This window comes from Nyctibius grandis, chromosome 2, assembly GCF_013368605.1.
Source record: "Nyctibius grandis isolate bNycGra1 chromosome 2, bNycGra1.pri, whole genome shotgun sequence".
NCBI classification, from domain to species: domain Eukaryota; kingdom Metazoa; phylum Chordata; class Aves; order Nyctibiiformes; family Nyctibiidae; genus Nyctibius; species Nyctibius grandis.
Genome location: NC_090659.1, coordinates 34595079 through 34615332, shown reverse-complemented (window position 1 = coordinate 34615332; position 20254 = coordinate 34595079). Strand labels below are relative to the sequence as shown.

The 20254-nt window shown below is 37.4% G+C and overlaps 1 protein-coding gene across 1 annotated transcript in view; it reads left to right on the top strand.

The window, feature by feature from the left end:
* Positions 1–18662, top strand: part of PDK3 (pyruvate dehydrogenase kinase 3) — a 59310-nt gene extending 40648 nt beyond the window's left edge. The window contains exons 5-11 of the mRNA XM_068421624.1: positions 1082–1171; positions 4847–4924; positions 7099–7175; positions 8411–8512; positions 9129–9239; positions 14061–14174; positions 15292–18662. Coding sequence (XP_068277725.1) covers positions 1082–1171; positions 4847–4924; positions 7099–7175; positions 8411–8512; positions 9129–9239; positions 14061–14174; positions 15292–15435 — 716 coding nt within the window. The 3' untranslated portion in view covers positions 15436–18662. The remainder of the gene's footprint in view (positions 1–1081; positions 1172–4846; positions 4925–7098; positions 7176–8410; positions 8513–9128; positions 9240–14060; positions 14175–15291) is intronic.
* Positions 18663–20254: the final 1592 nt, after the last annotated feature.

Sequence of the window (20254 nt, the reverse complement as noted above, 5' to 3'; positions counted from 1 at the left end):
AGAGTTCTAGCAATGAGTAAAAACATTGTCCTAATAGAATTATTGAGCTGAGTGTTAGCATAATTTGCACAAGTTCTAAAATCTTAAACTTATCTCATTGAACTGAAATGGCTTTTCCTATGGACACTCTTATTTAACTGGTTGAAACTTAAAACCACTTATAGATGCTTAAAGTTTAATTAACCTTGTACAATTTATTTATGCTAAGCAATGTTAGTCATCTATCTGGGATGGCAAATCTTAATCTTGAAGCCCTGATGAAAAAGGCCATTGGAAAGCAGAATGCAGAAACAGGATTTTATGCAGTTTGCATTTGTTTCATATGTTATTGACAGACTGTTTCTTACAGTGCAGCTCTGCAAGGTGCAGTGTGCCAGTGTATTAGCTCACCATGACGGGAATAGGAAAAGCTTTCAGATCTTGTCTTTTGCCCACCTCATACTGCAGCTGTTTTGTATCAGAGCTGACTAACTTCCTAAAATAGGAGAAAATCATTTCTGCAAAAAAGCGTAAAACCTCTTTACTTCTCTGAGAGCTGAACTCTCGGTGAAGGATCTGGTGAGTGCCAGACCCTTGTGCAAAGGAGGGAGTGGGAAGCATACTGCTGAGAGCCAGGGAGAAAGTAGAGTGAGACCTCTGTGCCAGCTGTGAAATTGCAGCTTAGGTGAGTGTAAAAGGTTTTTAATGCTGTCTTACAGTTCTTCAGTCCTTTTTACTGTAACATTTTCATTGTTGCGAGTGCTGCTGTTCTGACATAATGGTATGAATGAAGCATTTTGCATTTTAGTTTTATCTAATTTTTGATAGTCCACTTTGAAATGTAAGCTTTCACCTTAACCTTCCCACACCAGTATTTCTGTATTAACTAGTCCTAGGTATTAAAAATGAAAAAAAAAAAAAAAAAAAAAAAGAGGAGGAGCGAGGCAAGTAGTCTTCCTAAAAAAGGATTCTGGCAATTTGCTAAAGTATCTTTTTACAAAATGATGTGCTATCCGGTAAGTTTCAGATACCATCGGATTTAAACTTTCTGGGCTGCCTCAAGTGTAATGGACAATTTACTGCCATTTCTTTTTCCTTTTAGCACTTCTTTTTGGTGGAGATATTAATCCTGCTCATCCCAAACATATTGGAAGTATTGATCCTAACTGTAATGTGGCAGAGGTGGTTAAAGGTAAGATGAAGTTAATATTCTTGTTGATTTTAAAAAAGCCCACAACTTAGAATATGCATGAATATGTTACTGAGATACAAAAGACCTAAGGTGATTTAAATTCATTTAATAAAATAAAAAAAGAAAAAACTGAAGTTCTGCAGTTGCTTATAATAAAGCCATGGGCTTCTTGAGACTTTCTAATGTCATCATTATTGAGAACGGAGAAACCTTTGGTATGTTAACAGAACTAAGAAAACAAATGAATTTTTTTAATAACTTTAATCTATCCATTAAATATCAGATTAAGTATCTAAGTGTTCTGTTAAACTTCAGATGTTTTCTTCCCTAAAATACTTAGAAGCAGGTTCTCATGTACTGCTTCTTTATCTGATGCTGGTACTAAAGCAAATTGAGAGTAAGTGAAATTTTCCAATTTGTTTAGTTAGGCCTTTCAGTAAAATGTCCTCAGGTGTACAGATATCCCAGTGACACTCCCCATTACTGTATGCATCTGATTATATCACAGCTTGTTCTCTCTTATGCAGAAGACGGGTATGTGATGGTTGTACCTGAATGATCTGACACAGTCGCATTAGAAATCCTAATCCTGTTTGCTTAATAAATCCTGTTTGCTTAATGTTGTGAATGTTCATATGCTTTCAGAATCTTAGTAAGTAGGCATGAGGCAATGCTGTCTGCTTCAACAATTTGTTTAGTGAAGGTTCATGCTCTGAGTGTATCTATTTACAAATACAGGTCTTGCTGTAGGAGTGATTCCACCCTCTATCCTTCACTGCTGTTTGTGCAGCTGCAAGAAGGGAAGAATGTGTTTCTCCCCTTCACTTTCTCTCAGCCTTTGGTGAAGTAAGAGGGAAAACTTTCTTACGTCAGACTTTGACCTGCATGATAGCTTGCTGTGTAATGTAGACGCTTTTTACTGTTATGAAGGCTTCTTGGCTTCTAGCTCTTTTTGGCTCCAAGGCAGCGTTTTTTCAGTGGCTTTCTTTTCTTTTGGTTGATCCTACTCCACTTTGACCTCAGCATTGTAAATGTTACAGTCATGTTGTTTATTTAGATACTACTTCTAATAGCAATGTTTGAATCTATTTTGATCATCAAATTCGTAGTTGCTGCCTTGGACAGAGGAGTGCATAGTGTCAGAAGGTGCTCAGTCCAGTTTTCAAGCCAGCAGCTAAAATAGAGCTTCCACATCTGAAGAAATAATCACTAAAAAAATGAGGGCATTGTAAACAGTATCCTGTGTTGTCTTTCAAAGAAACAAAATGTCCTTAAAGCAGAGCCTGTCTAGAGTCAAGGTGATTAAGGCCATTTCCTTGTAGAACTGGTGGAGGGGTTAATTTACATTCTGTGTACTGTGCTAGCTTCAAAATGTTCTGTCCACAGGCAGCAGAATTCTGAGCAATTTGTCAGAGTTAAGATGTTTATTTTGGCACTGTATGTGGCAGCTACAAGCTCTGTATGCCCTTCAAACATTGAAGAAATGATTTAAACAGCCACTTCTTACTTCAAGCAGCTCCACCAAGTGTTGCGTCTGTAACTGCCTGAGATGGGTCTCTATATCTCACTGACTGTCCTACAATAAGATTTTTGAGCTGACTAGCAAATCCAGGCTTGTTCCTGGAGCAGGGATTTTAGATGTACTGATAGATCCTTCACTGTTGTTGCTGCTTACCTCCAGCCATGACATGACAAGTGGTTTGAACTTTGCAGCCTCTTTTACAGTCTTAGGACTCTGCCAAAGAGTTGGCTTTTAGAGGAAGGTAAAATTTAAGACTGCACTCAGACTTGGTTTGACACAGTTTTGATCGGGGCTGGATATTTTACTGGATAATGAAGTGATAGTGCCTTCCTGTTCATCTCAATGGTGTTAGGGTGGCTGCTTCTTTAAAATGGATGAGAGTTCTACATTAAATTTATGGAGTCTGAATGGATTTATTCAGACCCTCTTTGTTCTCTCACGGTTTGCATAGCGGCTGTCTGCTCCACATCTGTGTATTGAGGGCTTTTGGTTTATTTCCACACAGTTACTGGCTTGCTTTTTAGAGACCTTGAAGTTTTTCTCTGCAATAAGAATCCAACTCTTGCCCCGTGGACCCATGTCTAATTTTCACTTCTATGCTGTGGAAACTCTTTGAAATGTGGTAATGTATTCCTTTCTCCATGTAGATGGCCTTATGGTCATACTAGCTACATTGCTACCTTCAGCTTTTGATGACTGAGTCAAGATTGTGGCTATGCTTGTTACACCCCTTTTTTCTAAAGCACAGGATTACTCCCAAGGCCATCAGTAGTTCTGAGATGATCTTAGAATATTGTATAAGTGTAGGTATTCCTGCATCTTTTTTTCGTAAATTATGCACATCCCAGACTGAGGTTCTCTGTACAGCTTGGATATTAAATGGGATTTTGATCTTTTTACTTGGACATGTTTTATTGTGTTAATGACAGGACCCTTTTAGAAAGTCTTTGGAGCTGAGCATCTTGACACAGAAGATTCCTACTGGATAGCTGATTTTGTGAGACGTTCCTGGGACTTGAACAAGAACATTTCCAGTGTTGATTAGCTCCATTTTGCTAGACCTCAAGCAGCATTTGTGTCAGTCTTGTGTGATGTGTCCAGCCTTGCAGATGTCAGAACAACTGATAGAAATTTTTTTCAGATAACTGGGCACATTATAAATTATTTCTGTAGACATCTTGAAGGAGGACAATCATAGGTAACCAGCCCTTCTGGGGACTAGTGATTTTACTTTCTTTGTTCTTGTCGCATAGCTCTGAGTGTTGGTAGTTTTCTTTTGTAGTGTCACTTTGGACAGGAGGAAGAAAGTACATGTAGGGCAAGATCAAATGCAATTGTTATGGTATCTTAGCATATTTCTCTGTGTCTGCAGAACTGCCCATCTGTTTATGTGCTTGCTCTTAGACCACACTTATTATGAAGAAGCCAGTTTCGTTAAGGTAGCTTAAGCACTGTAGCTGGAACATCTTTGAGTTTGTGGTTTCTCTTTAAGCTAACACTTGCTGCTTGTTTCTAAAATATTTTTGCAAATGAGGTACCAGTAAATATTTAGAACCACTAAGAAATCTTTCAAACAAAAGATGACTTAAACTTTCTTGCTGTATTTTGACAAGACATGAAGCCTGATTTAGATTATGAGGAAGCTTTTTTTTTTTGTTGTTTTTTGTTTTTTGTTCAGAAGGAAAGAATGAAGAATCTTAAAGATTCCAGCTTTCACCCCAAAAGACCTTGAAAATCAAGAATTGTAAACAGTATTGTGTTTAGAAAAGCTGAATTTATGATTCCAATGTCATCCTTTTTTTATTTGATATGGAAAGAACAAGCATTAAATTGTGATCAGGACATGACAAATAAGTAGATATTATGGTCAGCCTAAGATTACACCCTTCTGGTTTTCAAGCCCTGAACAAAGACAAAAGATAGCTTGTCTCTAGTAATCTGCTTTTGTTTGTAGAGCTTTAAATAGAATCTTCCCTCTCTTGACAAGTGGGCTATAAGCATACAGATAAAAAGGGACTGGAACGTATACCAGTTTCACACTTGTAAACTAGTTACTAAAATGAGTGTTCTGCTTGTAGTCTTTCACATACAGGATGAACTTCGCTAGTTGTCTCTAGATGATTTTGGTAAATCAGTGTTCTGTTGTTTTGTAGATGCTTACGAAACAGCTAAGATGTTATGTGAACAGTACTACCTGGTGGCACCCGATCTGGAAGTTGAAGAATTCAATGGTAATTTTGAAATTAATTTAAGTGATATATGTAAGAAAAAACATTTCTAATATCTGTGATTTCTAGTTTTGTTATTAATTAATTGTAATTTATAATTTGAACTCTGCAGTTCTGTATGCAGAATTACTTTGCTTCTTGTAATGTGTCTACATGCACACCTGAATTATAGTTTAGGACCACAACATGTTTACTTCTTGATGCTGAATGCAGAGTGCTATCTGCTGAATTTGCTATCACTTTAAGGAAAATAAAGTGGTCAAGAATCCGTATAACTGGGAAGGAAACACACCTGTTTTCTAACTAATCTTTTAATAGAGCTGAAATTTGTTTCATTTTGAAGTATGCTTATAAATTCCACTGTCAGTCTTTGCACCAGTCGGGAGCTCCTCCGTGTAAGATGGCAAAATCAGAAATTTTTTTATATAGTCTATGCTTTAAGTCCTATCATAAACTACTCACATGAATATCTGTTTCAAGTGGATTGCAAAGATGAAAATTGGATGCTATGAAACTGATGAGACAGTCCTTGTCAGTGTATTGACTGATTTTTGTTCATGATTTCTATTGACAAAAGGTAGATTATTTTTTTTAAGTTAAAATAAATTGTCTTGAGTGATCCTGTCACAAATTTTGGACAGCTGTCCAAACGTAAGACTAGGATGCTTCCAAACTTCAGCAGAAGAATTGCAGAAGTCTCTGAAATGGGTAACACTCAAAATGGAGAGAGTGATACATGGGAACATATGTGTTCAAAGTACAGTTTAATATTGTAGAAGTACTTCTTTACACAAAGTGATATTGTCAACACTGATGCATTACTACCAGCCCCCTCTCCCAAAACCAAAGGACCCAACCTTCCCCCCTCCAAAACTGAGTGATTTTAGAGGTAAACGTACTGAGTGCTGCAGCAGAGGAATCAATGCAAAATTCATTTGAAGGCCTAAATAAAAAGATCCAACAGTAGGGAAGAGTTGCTGGAGCTCATAAAAAAAGAAGCGAGGAAAGAATTACTTGTTTCCTTTAAACTAGCTTATTATCAACATGAGGAAGGTGACTTTGCAAACTGCCTCACAAGAACAACAATAACATGTTTTCTACATGTATTCTATGCCTCAAATGAGTACAAGTCAGTCTGCCTTGGTTTTAGTGATGCGTAAGAGCATTGGAGTATGGACTCTGACAAAATTAACGTAATAAAACAGCAAGTTGCATTGCAACTAATTATGCAGAGCATTATTTTCGTTGTCTTCTTTTCCTAGAAGTTTTCACTACTGTGGCCCTGAAAGTAATAACTGGTATTATTATCATCAGCCCTCAGTGCCACAAAGGATGAAGTTGACTCTGGTCACGTTCTGTGTGCGTGTTTGTATCTTCCTACAATTTATGAAGCAGACATTTAGAGACTTTTCTTCAGTCTGAACTGCTGCTGAGTCTGACAAGCTGTGACTGTAAAATTTAATGCCAGTAGATATCTGAATGTTCAGGGGTGACTGCATCTTCAGCACCAAAACTGTCCTGGAGTGTATTAAATGCAGCTGTATTATCTCCTGCCAAATCAGGAGGCACTCTAGCATTCAGAGCTGTGCCAAGCCACACCCCTGTGCTGAAACACTAATAACAGGACAACAGAGGACAAACAATTCAGTTACAATTTGGAATAAGAAAACTGTGATACTGTTTGAAATCTATTTTGAAAATTTTAATGAATACTTTACATTTTATATGTTTTAATTAAGGGAAAAATATGTAGTTGGTTTTAGAATATTTAAACAGTGAATTTGTTTAGTTCAAGAATCTTTTTGTGCAGCAAATATTATGCTTAAATATTGTGTGTGTTACGAAAAAGAAAATTTCCCACTTAAGTGGGAAAGTTCTCTTAGTTAACATACTTTATCAGTACTAAACCAACCACTGCTTAATGAAGTTTCATATCTAAACAAAGTCTGCTGACATACATGTCTTTAAAAATCATCATTAGAATGTGTTATTTCAGGTTATAGCAGTAACTGAAATTTATGTTTTTACTTCATGGAGCTAATCTTGCACTTGGAAAATTACAACATGCTTACACACTTGTCTTTGCCTACAGTTTCATGTTATTCCTGTAAATAGAAATGCAACAAAATAATGTTCTGAAAAAGAATAATTTGTCTTTTTTATTTTTATTTTTTTAGCTAAAGCTCCAAACAAGCCTATTCAAGTAGTCTATGTACCTTCTCATTTGTTTCATATGTTATTTGAATTATTCAAGGTAGGTTGCACTTGTTAATGTTTGGAAGGGGTTTGTGAACTTTACATTACTGTTGAAATTGAGATTCTTTTCAGTTACAGCTCTTAAATATTATTTCAGTTTTCCTTTCTTAAGCTTATTCTTAAACAAGTGAAGAGGGTTTGAAACTGTTAAAAGCTAGGCTCACAGCCCTCTCTTATATGCTTGTGTACTTAAAAAAAAAATCTGTGTTTTCCCACTTCTCCTTTTGTGCCTTTGCAGCTGTTGAACTTAAAACACTTATTATAGTCTATTTTTGCAACGATGATATATTCATTACCTTGCAGTTTTCATAAGCTTGCTTCCTTATTGTGTATTTGAGGACTGGTTAGCATCCGTGTCTTTTGTTTATTTTGAAAACAGCCCATATGTCTTTGAATAGTGGAAATTACATGATTTGTTTTGTTTTTATTTGTGTTCTGAATAATTGGAACAACTGTGAAAATGGAATGTGAGAGCTATTGTATGCTTTTGAATAAGATAGGTGGTCTCTAGGTGGTGCAGTTGAACACTAGAAATTCAGGGGAAAAAATGCATTTGGTCAGAGAGAAACTTTTCGTAAATAATGGTATTTTGGGTTTGATTTCTGACATTTGTCAAGTATGTTCATGTAAATCTTCCCCTATTTTGCCATTTTTAACATTAGTTCTAGAGCTGAACATGTGAGAATTTGTACACTAGTAGGTATGTTTTGGTTCAAGTCATGAAACAGTATGAAACCAGTAAGTTGTAGCTGTAAGTAATGGTAATCTCTGACGGACTGGCAGTGGAAACTCCATTAATAGATATGATAAAGTCAGATTGATAGATGGTAACTTAACGATTATGTGACCCAGGCTGAGAAAATCAAAGCTTGTTCTCTGTGGTGAACATCACTATTGGTGTTCTGCAAGGTGGAGGTGAAGGATGTTGTCATCCCTTATATATAACTACTTGATTTCACACAGGAAAAAAAAAATTCTTGCTTTATGTTCTCTGACTCTATATCAGATAGATAAAAGTATGTATAATAGAGTTCTGATGTAAAAGTTTAACTGGACAATTCATTGACTTGAAAGCACTTCCTGAATTTGTTTTAAATACAGCCTTTTCTGTCTTGTATACAAATGTAGGACAAAGTATCTAGATACAACAAAATAAATGCAAGTTCTTTTTGTTGTCACAAAAAGTGTATATAGTAAAGTTAGAATCAAAGACACTATTTCTTGTATCTTCAGAATTCAATGAGAGCTACAGTGGAATTGCATGAAGGTAAGAGAGAAGCCTATCCATCGATCAAAACCTTAGTCACTTTGGGGAAAGAAGATCTATCTATTAAGGTAAATGCCTAAAAATAATATGCAGTTTACAAACCTGCTGGGTTTAGAATAGTATGACTTGTAATTTGAAAAGGCAAATTAATTACTGTATCACTTCTAACACTTGCTTCATATTCATTAGAATAGAATATTTTAGTTAGAAGGGACCTACAATGATCGTCTAGTCCAACTGCTAGACCACTTCAGGGCTGACCAAAGGTTAAAGCATGTTGTTAAGGGCATTGTCCAAATGCCTCTTAAACGCTGACAGGCTTGGGGCATTGACCACCTCTCTAGGAAGCCTGTTGCAGTGTTTGACCACCCTCTTTGTGAAGAAATGATTCCTCATGTCCAGTATGAACCTCCCCTGACTGATGCAGCTTTGAAGCGTTCCCATGTGTCCTGTCACAGGATCCCAGGAAGAAGAGATCAGCACCTCCCTCTCAGCTTCCCCTCCACAGGAAGCTGCAGAGTGATGAGGTCACCCCTCAGCCTCCTTTTCTCCAAACTAGACAAACCCAAAGTCTTTTAGCTGCTCTTTTTAATATTTCGGAAGTCATTTAGATAATGCTGCTTGAGTTTTACAGGTTTTTTTTCAGAACATAATGTTTAAAACCCTTAACTTTTTGTTCCTTAGATAAGTGATCAAGGTGGAGGTGTACCTTTAAGAAAAATAGACAGATTGTTTAACTACATGTACTCAACAGCACCCAGGCCTAGTTTGGAGCCCTCAAGAGCTGTGCCTTTGGTAAGCAGTTGCAGTATGTATTTAAATGTCCCTTTGCACTACTCTAGTTCTACATTTCCCTTCACTGCAATCTACTGGATCAGGTTTTCCATCGAAGAACTTGTTTATCATTAGCAATTCTATGCAGGTAAAACATACCAGGAGAAAATGGGTTCTGTTATCATCACTTAGTCTTTGGAATAGAAAATTGCTTTTCTTTGTCTTGACATTATATTCTTGGAAACAAGCATGTCTGCATAAGCACAATATTTTCACAGAGTAATGGACAGGATTTTTAGCACTGTGTTACAGAGAAGGTGGATAACCTAATGGGCTCTGCTTTGGTTTGTAAATTACTGTTTATCTAAGTTTCCTATAATAAATGTATTGAAAAGGTGAGCCACGCTGTCAGAATTACAGCACTTGAGAAACACCTCCTGGTAATGCACAAGCTTATACTGAACATCAAAAATTATTTTTATATCAGTTATGGACTGTAAAAACACATTTAAAAAAAATCCCAAACCTGCATGTGATATGAACACTTTTGATATTTCCAACTGAATAGACACGTATCTTATGTGGTATTCCCTTCTGAGATGTACCAAGGTCAGATTTCAAACAAAATTTGCCGATAGTTTCTTCTAAGCAGGGAACTATTTCAGTGTTGAATGCATGGATTCTTTTGGCAGTCATGATTTTTAAAATTAGTATTAAAATAATATTTCTAAATTATTACATTACATATTGGCTCATTGTGATAAAAATGATATAGCTACTGTTCCATTTGACTAGCTTTCAGTAAGTGGATTAATACTGGTACCGTATTCTTGCCTCTTCTCATCTTTGTTCTCTGTTGCTTCTGATGCAATCTATTATCTTCAAGCATGTCAAGAAAAAGTTGATTCTTTGAAAAATTTCCTGTCCCTATTTAGGAACACTCTAATCTAGCATGTTCTTAAGTGATTTTTTTGTTTGTTTTTCTGCTGATACTTCTGTGCTTGAAGTACCTTCAGGCAGCTAATAAAATGTGGTGCAGAGAGTATGTGACTATTTCTGATGTAAAATAATTAACAGTGAACTGAGGGTGAAACCGGTTCAGACATTATAAATTTCCTTTTAGATTTTTAGCAGAAAGTCTTTATGGTGCTGTTTTAGTCCACAATTCATAACATTGTGGCACAGAAGTGTATTGCATTGTTTTCACCAGTGTTTGATGCCACCGCGGTTGGTGTGAAACCCAGTTCTGTATCTGCATTGACTTGATATTAATCCTTCACAGCTCCTACCTCTACAATACATCTTAGTAATATATATCAAACTTGCATTTTCATAGAAAATCTTCTTGAATGGGATGAGTGATAGAGAACAGGCCTTAATTAAAATATAAACTTTTTTTTCCTTATGTCAAGAATGGTAGAATCTTTCTTGATTCATAATCTGCCTTTGTTCTGTCTCACTTTTGATCAGCAATTTACTATATCAGCCTACAAGGATTGTCTGAAACTTGTTCTCACTGTAAACTTATACCTTGATTACCAGTTGTATTCACTATTAAAATGTCTCTTCCTTTGTGGCTCTCTGATTGTAAAATGTGTTCATCTTAGGATTGACACTATTCTTTTATGTTTTCTCCTGTGCATCTTTAGCAATGCATTCCTGTGTTTATTTCCTCCTCTTCAAGACCGCTTACTATGATTCTGTGGCATTTATACTTAGTATTCTTCTACTGTACCCCATTTTCAGGCCTTGTTTTCCTCTTCAGTTTATATGTCACTGTAGTCAGACCTGGAAAGTGTCCCGCTCCCTTGTGAACCTGGCAGCTTTTGCCCTGCAAGTCTGACCGATGCCTGTACATGACTGAATGTCGAGAAGATTGTTAAGCTCTGTTACTTATATGTGTATGCAGAAAGAAAAAAGTCAACAACTGGGAGTCTGTGGCATCTCTTTCCGCTAGGAGGAAAAAGGAACTTAGCAGTGAAGCTTGACATGTTACGTTATTACAGCCCAGATCCAGTAATAAAAACAATTATGCTGTACTTTGTACGTCAGTCTAGAAGTAAAAACCCTTCAGCAGGAAGGTTCTGCATAAATCCTCTTCGAAGTCCATACAGAAGGAGAGTTCCTTAATTGCTTAGTGCCAAAGACCAAACCATTTAGGAATTATGGTGCTTCAGAAGGTAGGTAGGTCTGTGCTTGTGTCATTCTTGACTTGGATAATATTCTAAACTAAATTGCAGTGTAGTGTAAATAGGCATATTTTTCTGTTCTAACACTCACTCCCCTTGTTATATGATCCCTGTCTAGTTTATGAAACTTTCATGGTCTTGGGGAGTGGAAAAGAGGGATCTTTTTGTTGATTGGTGAAAATTCTTTCTCAGCGTCATTGCAAATGTTGTTTAAAAACTGCTGAGAAACCTTGTTACCATGGCAGCATTCGGATTCTAGCAGGTCATGTGTTCATCTGTACTGCTATACATGTAGTGGAAACATTAGAAACACTTGGTAATGTTTAATGATAATTAGGTTTTCTTAGAGAATTTGATGATTCTCTTTCTGGCAGCATTTGTTTATAGTGGGAGAAACATGGCTTAAATTAGGTTTAATTAAACCTGTAGACACTAGTAATGCAGAAATTTAATGATTTCCTATTTGTATAATGCATACTGTAATATTTAGTGAGAAACTGGCTCTAAAAAGCTTTCCCTTCTCAAGGCAGATGTGCCATCATTGACTATATTCTGTCCTCTAGGTCAAGCACAGACCTATGTAGAAATCACTTCTTGTTGTCTTTTGCAAAACAGACCTTTTGCAAGGTCTTGCCTTAACAAGGTACTCATCTGGGATTTGTTGTCTTTGTATTTCTTACAAGTTATCTGTTTGGGAAGATACCCTGAAGTCAATGTAGAGAAGAGAGTGACAGGAAATATTTGGAAGAGGGCAGTATGAAATAGTTATGTGGGCTAGCACAGAGCGTAAAAAGATTTTCCTGGAAGGAGCAGGAGGCAAAGAGAAGTTGGGCGTGGGTTTTAAGGAGGTGTAATTCTGGAGAGAGGAAAGCATTATGTGTTTTCAGGATTGCTCGATACTGCCCTTTACTTGAGCTGTTCCTGGGGGTATGTACCATCTACAATTTGCCTTTTGGTTGCTGTGCTTCTTAATTTCTGTAATATATCTATTGTCCGGTCTCCAGAAAAGATGCCAGTCAGCTTTTGGAATTTTTTTTTTGTTCTAAGACAGTCAAATAACTTTAGTTTTTTAGAGATTAAGAAAGAAATGCATCTAGTTTCAAGACCAGATGTTTGAGAGTGATGTGTGTGTGTGTGTCTAATGGGAGTCTCTGAGAATTACGTTTGTAACGCATACTGGTGTTTGAAAAGTGTGGGTAAGCAACTGTTTTAACTGTGGAAATGGACACTAATAACTGACAAGCGCTGTGAGTAGAAAAGGGCATCTTTGGCATTTCTGTTTCTTTTGCTCAGAAAAACTGAGCAACTCTAACCAATTTAAGATCACTTTTAGACTTCTGTAAAAACAAGGCAAAGAGGTCAAAAGATACTGTAGAGATCGTAGATGACAGCAAGAGAATTTGTGATGGATACTGTAGTACAAGGTTCTTTAACTCTCACCCCTCCCTCAAGGGATTTCCTATAGAGTGATGCCACATATTAGCTGTGTATAATGCTTGCAAGTCCTGCTTCTTAGCCTTCCCTTTTTTGTATCATTTTGGGGCTTTGTTTTTAAAGATTCAGAGCACGATTCTCAGTTATCTGTCAGGTTGCCTTTGTAGAAATATGATAGTGGAATGAATTTACTGGTTTTCTGAAAACTTTAGGTATCTAATTCTTCTTGTAATCCATCCTTATGGAAAAGTTGTATTACTCCATTGCCTTGTATATTCTTCTTCTTTAAATGCTTGTGTGTCTGGAATCCTTCCTTTATTGCTCTAGATAGTCCTGAAAAATTCGGAGGGGGGGTTGGGTGAATAGTCAAGCACTGTGATTCTCAGCACACACCCAGTCATCTGAAAGAGTCGATGCGTAGACCAAAATCTTACTCCCTGGCTGCAGTGAGAGAGGATTGGGTTTTTTATAACTTTTTCTGACAAGAGTGGGTTGGAAAAGTGCCAAGTGTTGACCTTGTCGCAGATATGGTTATAAATATTATGGTGTAAATTAAAAATATAAAATTTGTACCTGTCAAGTCTATTGTGCTTTGAAAATTGCGTGGTCTGTACAGGGTCTCAGTCCTCAGTAGATCATTCAGTGCTGTGGAAACCTGATCTTTTGTTAGATGGGTAAACAACAGCGAGGATTATTTGCCTTGTATTGCTTTGTACGTAGTCTTCTGCAATAGTCTTCTGATCTCTGTTGCAGTATGGCATCAGCAATCACTTAACAGTGTGACGTAGATGAAGTAAAGAGAGTTGTATCTGACTTTCTTGTGTAGTATCCTAAGTGTGGAGACGTTTGAGAATAATAATCCCAGGCTTGGGGGTATCGGTTTGTTTTGATGATCAGAGGCAGCATGTACTGTATGTTACACCTACCTGCCTGTTTGAGAAAATGCAAAATGGACAAGGTAGTCCTAACAGAGGACTCTGATCTTTTTCCCTTTTCTGTACTTAAGCTAAAAAAATTATGCCTTGGAAAAAAGGATATTGCTCAAAAGGTAGAATACCAATTTATAGTGCAGATTGAGTAATAAAGGAAAGCTTGAAGAATAATTGGATGCAAATCTAATATTTGCATATCTTCTGTTTCATAAATGATTGAAGTGATCTCTTGCATTTTTTTTTTAACTTTCCACTATGATTTTCCTTCTGTTTTCTTGTTTTTGTAGGCTGGGTTTGGCTATGGCTTGCCAATTTCTCGTCTGTACGCTAGGTACTTTCAAGGTGACCTTAAACTCTACTCAATGGAAGGCGTTGGTTCAGATGCTGTAATTTATTTGAAGGTATGAATTTGACCCTTTTATAAGCTAGTAATGCAGTGCCATTTGATAGCTTATAGCAGGCTGAATAAGTGAACTTTCCCTCTTTTCACTCTTCAACTTGTTCAAATCTGTAATTGCTATCTTCATTATATTTTATCTAAATCAGTTATACGGAATCCTAAAAGCAGAGGTTATAGATGTTAACCCAGCACCAATACTAGTTAGCTTGCTTTGGATTTTTTTTTTTTCCCCCTCCAGTACCCTGTGTTGGATCTTTGCATTTTGTTAATCCATCATAAGTGCTGAATTTTCAAAGAACTGTGTAATGAGAGATAATTTTGGTTAATACTTTTTGATTCTGAAAGTTTTGACCAAAATAAAACTGAGAAGACTGTTCACTGACTCCTGACTTGTACTTTTTTTTGTTCTATGCAGTTCTTGACTTTTGTGCAATAGACTATTGATCCCGTTGTCATTTTTGGGGAGATCCCAGGCTACTCAGGGGCTCAAGGTTGAAACTAACTGCTTGAATTTCATCAGGGAATTTGAAAGAATATAGTGTATAGCTCATGTGCAGGTTGTTGACTTAGCATTGTCACTGTGCCTTGCTGTACATAGCAAGTGAGTTGTGCTAACTGTGCTAACTTCAGCTTCTGATGGGTTTAATCCTGCGTATGTATGTGTGGAGGAAAAAGGTATGGTCTTTCTCCAAGGAAAAAGGCATGCTAATGGACTGAACTACATCAGTCCTCACAGGTCAGTATGCTGACAGAGCCCGAGTTTGCTGGAGAAGTGAAATGTTTAGGTAAAGTAGCTGTCTGCTGGGTGTCAATGACAAATTTCCCTAAAATGTTTTTGACCAAAACTTTTTTTCTTGCTATCTTTGTAGACACCACTCCCTAGAAAGAAGGGAAATATTTTAAAGTGTTATTATTTTCTTTTAACTTTTACTATGACAGGTACTTTGACTATGACTAGAATGATTAGTCACAGCCAAAGTATCTTCAAAATAGTGTTGTGACTTGGATAATTGAGACACTTGTTCGATACAGCAGTTGTAACTGTAGAACTCCCCAGAGTATCATCTTGCTGTTGGTATCTCTAATGATATCTTACCATTGCTTTTGTTTTTCCATAGGCCCTTTCAAGTGAATCATTTGAAAGACTTCCTGTTTTTAATAAGTCAGCATGGCGACACTACAAGACCACACCTGAAGCAGATGACTGGAGCAATCCTAGCAGTGAACCAAGGGATGCTTCTAAATATAAAGCTAATCGATAATATGCCACCTTTTGTCTCTGTTGGAGATAACCTCTGCATTCAATATAAAGTCTCTGCTTTGTTCCAAAATCCTTCAAACCACAACAGCTAATTACTTCCAAACAAAGACCTAATCAGGGCATTGAAAAATAGTAAGAACAAAGTGATGATTGGGACTTACAGGAAAGCACTAAGCACGTTTGGTATGTGAATCCTGTCTACTCCACCAGAATATGCTTGGTTGCTTCAGTCGTGCATTGACAAAAGAGATTGCACTGTGATTGCACTTAAGAATACAATGTTGTAACAAAAAGATACTATTTGAAATGGCTAATTTTTATTCCAGTATAAGGATTGGCAAGATGTGCAGAATCCCTATAAATGGTGAATGGTATCTTGCACAGCAATATGATATAAGAGAAAAATTCTCATGTAGTTAAGCATATGCTTTGAAAATCCACTCTTTGCTGCATTTTGTATTGCACAGTGTCACCTCTTACAGAAAACCCCTTTGAGCTCTTCAGATTTTATATCTTATGAGCTTACAAATGCATAGTACTAAAAAGGGTTGTGCAGCTTTAAACTGATGCTTTCCCCAAATTCCCAAATCCGTTTGTCAAGTGCATACAAAAATTATGTTGTTGTAAGACATTGGGATTTCCACTTGTTGGTATGCACCTTAATGATTTTCTTGACACGCAAACACAGAAATGCATTTCTATATGTCTTACCTTGTTTTGAGGAAAGATCACAAGTAGTTAGATCATTTCTCCATACAAGAAATTCTGTGAATACAGGGGCAGGGGGTAATTCAATTTCATGTTTATTGCCTGTCATTTTTGGGGAGTTGGGGAGGGGAGAGAAATGCTGAAAGGCGAGACAGCCAGTCATACAAATGAATTTGCCTTAAGAGTGTGGGTTGCTTGGAACCTGATTAGTTTAAAACCTGTAAATAGTTTGCAAAGTTATTTATATATTCAATGTCTGACCATAGTCTGGTAATCTGAATTTGTAGTGTATATAAAGATGTTGTAAACCAGCTTTTGGAAAGTGTCATTGGTCTAAATACGTGAAACTGGAAATACCATAGAAATGGGAGGGACAAAACATAGCTGGTACCTGATTTAAGGGGAAAAAAAGTCAAAGAGAAAAAAACTAAGTATTTCCCCCTTAAATTTATTGTAAGGGTTCTTGCTGACTATTAGGAAACTGTTCTTCACCAAGTCTTTGCCAAATACTGTTTCTGATACTATGGCCTTTCAGAAAAATTTGTGAAATTTAGTAGTTCTAGTGATATCCTTCCCCTGGGAATAAAGTAGATGAGTTGTAAGCAACTCTGATGCACCCTCAGTTTCTCTTAAGTGTTTTGATATTTTTTTGAAATATATTGCAGATTTTAGCGTGGAAAAATGAAACTTGTTACTAAAATTGTGGGGGAACTGTCCCTTTTGTCCTCCCAGTGTTTATTTTTGTAAAGAACTGATCTATTAGGTAAACAGGGAAATGCTGAGAAATTCCTAGGTATTTTTAAAAAAATCTTAGTTTGACTTAATGATAGTACTTTGCACTTACGTAGCACATTTCATCAAAGGGGATTACAAAGTGCTTTGAGCAATAAACTTCATATAGCCCCATTTCCGAAGAGTCGGAGTCCTTACCTTGCAAACCCTTACTCTTACCTGTTGCAGTCAGTTCAAGAATTTGTGAGTGAACAGTTCATGAGTTTGCAGGGCTTGAGGTTCTGTGGGCTTCAGTACGCTGTACAGATAAGTCACGTGGGAGCGCCAGGTGACGCGCTCTCATACATGTCTTTGCAGAGCGCTGCTGTGCTGGTCAGAGGTGGAGATACTAGGACAGCTGCTGAAGGCTGTCTGACTTGTTAGCTGGTAAGCGGTGCTCTTCTGAGCCCCCTCTGTCAGCAGGCAGGAAGAGGGAGTGTGCTGATGGGGCCATCCTCTTCTGTTCCCGACCCGGACTCGTTTGACCCCATCTAGGGAATCTTTACATGGCATGGTGAGGGTGTAACGTGTGTGGCCTTCACAACAATAATTTCCCATGACTGCAAGCACTGCTGCAGAGAATGCAAATTGCTATTCAAGCGATAAGAGCTGTGCTGCTGGGGTGAAATCAGAGTAATAGTTTGAAACACCAGTTGGAAGTCACATCCACTAAAATTCAGTCGCTTAACTTATGCCCTCACCGGTAACTTACTGTTTTTTAAATGCATTTCAAGTTGCGTATGTTTTCTAGTACATGGCGTGGTCAGTTTTTCCTAGAACATTACTTGAAACATTCCAAGGGATAAGATAGTTTGTGTGAGAAGCTGAGTTTCAGCTTTTGTTAGAAACAGTATTTTGAAGTAGTAAATCCTGACCTGGTGCTTCTTTTTGGCTGTCTCCTTATACGTGAAGAGGAGGGGGAACAGAAGGGATGCAGGCATATTGAACTTGTTTTCATGAAGTGAATATAAACTATGGAATCCAATGAATGAAAGCTGAAGATACTGTGGAGGATGTTATGCTGTATTAGTTATTTTACTTTTTTGTTCACAAAAACAACTGGCTGGCTTTCAGGACCGAAGTGCTCTAGTACTCGTGAAAACTGAAGTCCCCTGAAATGGCACCTATTGCCGAGAACCCTGAGCATGTACGAACAGCTCAAAGCCGGAAGGTGGAGCACAAAGAATGCGTTTTCTTTCCGTTTCCTGAGGTCTGTTCATGGGCATTACGGTGAATATGAGCGAGAAGCAACTTTACTCCTCTCCTACCTTGTCTAGGCAGCCTGTGCTTTAGTGGAGATCCCAGGTATGCCATAAATTGTTCTTCAGTCATTGTCCTCAAGCCATGTTTCTACATAGGGGTATTATCCTGAAAACTGTCTTAGGAAACAACAGCAGCAGACCTTCAATTAGAAGAGACTTTTTCAGTGGGTGTGCCTGAAAAATTAGGGTGGATGGGTTTTTAATATGGCTAGTTTAACTACAGACACTGATCTGTTTTCAGTTACTTCTGCCTTTGATTGGAGTCTGTTATAACTGTTTATTTTAATATCTTGGGGCTGTTAATTCCAAACTTTCTGATGATATAAAAGTATATTTCTTTTTTATGGATTTCAGATGCATGGCCTGCTAATGTTGTTGCAACCTGCTTGTCTTGAGTTACACAACACACAAATCGAAAAAGATGTTTTCAGTGAAAATGCTTTGTATCTGTTGTGTTTAGTGATTAACAGAAACAAACTGAGCAAGAGATGTTTGCTGCTCCATTCTTCCTGAGAATTTACAAACAAACTCTGTGTCTTAGTGTAACAAATAGTTTTTGTCCAGTGTGCATTTTTCTGATGTATGTGTTTTCAGCATAATCCCCTGCTAGTTTAATATTAACAGATACTGAAGTCCTTCCAAATCATATACATATTTGTGCTCCCTGCTTTTCTAGGCTTTGTTTTGAGGCTAACAAGGGGTCTTTCAGAGTCAGCACTTGATGAGAAATATCCAGAAGATACTGAAATGCTTCAGTTACAACTCAAATGCACAGCCTTTGCCTCTGTACTTGACTGTGATGACCTAGGCTAGTACTGAGAAAGTCTTTGTCCTGCTGCAGTTTGTGCTACCTCTTGGGCAGTGTTTAAAGCAGGTCCCTTGACACATGCTTAAAGAATATGGATATTAATTCTAGTGTTCTTGGAAAACTCAAGCTACTTTTTGGCTATGTAAACTACACTTGCTGCTCCAACTGGATAACATACTTTCCTTTGTCCTCGGTGGCATGTAGAATTTGCTTTGAAACAGCTGTTCGCTTACTCCAAAAAGTGAGCAAGAGTGATCTTTCAGTGTAGTGCGATCTCCTAGTCACCTCCGCCCAAACTTAGTATTTAGGGTGAAATCTTGACCTCATTGACATGGAAGACATTTTCCTTCCCCTCTCCTTTAATAAGCCTTTCTAGATCCTTAGGTGTTAGGTGCTGCAAAGTGGTCTTGATATAAATAATTTTGTAGAAAACAGCCTAAATGTTTATTGTTGGTATTTACCTCTTGAGGATAACCATGTCTGATTGTGTGGTGTTCAGTTTCCTTGCATGTTTCCTTGGTTGCCATATAGATGCTGTGGTTTCTAACAGCTCTTCATCTCTTCTTCCTGACATACTCACCTGCCTATGAATTAATATATATAAATGTGTTTTGCTGGACTTAAGCGAATATGATGGCACATGACAGAACGATGTATTACTGAGGTCAAAGCTGAGTTTATTCGCAAATGAGGAACATAGTTATAAATTTTGTAGCGATTTCAGGGCTGAATCTTGCAAATACTTGCACAAGTAAACAGTGTAGGAGAGCAGTCCCACTTAAATGAATTTGTTCTCAGGATCAGGACGTAAGCTGTTGACATTAATTTGAAATAATGAAGATTTGTGTAACTGAAGTGGCTCTCTAATTAAAAATAAGAAAATTTAAAGTTCGCATGCTTTAATTGCAGTATTATGTTGCCTTAAAAGATCTCAGAAATTGGCATCGAGAACTTGTTTGTTTCTTGAATCTAGAGATTTTTTTATGTAGTATCAGTAGGATTGATGTGTTTGTGATAATTCCAACATTGTCAAACTAGCATTAATTGCTTTACTAAAATTCTTCCTTTGAATTGAATCCTGCCGAGAGGTGCCAGATTGACAGTCCTTGGGAATTCATACCCTCTGTAGATCATACCAGGCAGTGGCAGGGCGTGTTTCCAAGTGGGGCACTATCAGTGCTCTCAGCTGTTCAGCAAGGACTGTCCTTAGCGAGGGACCTGCTGGCTGTTTCACACTTGCCATCTCTGATGAGCTGTTAAGAGCACGCTAA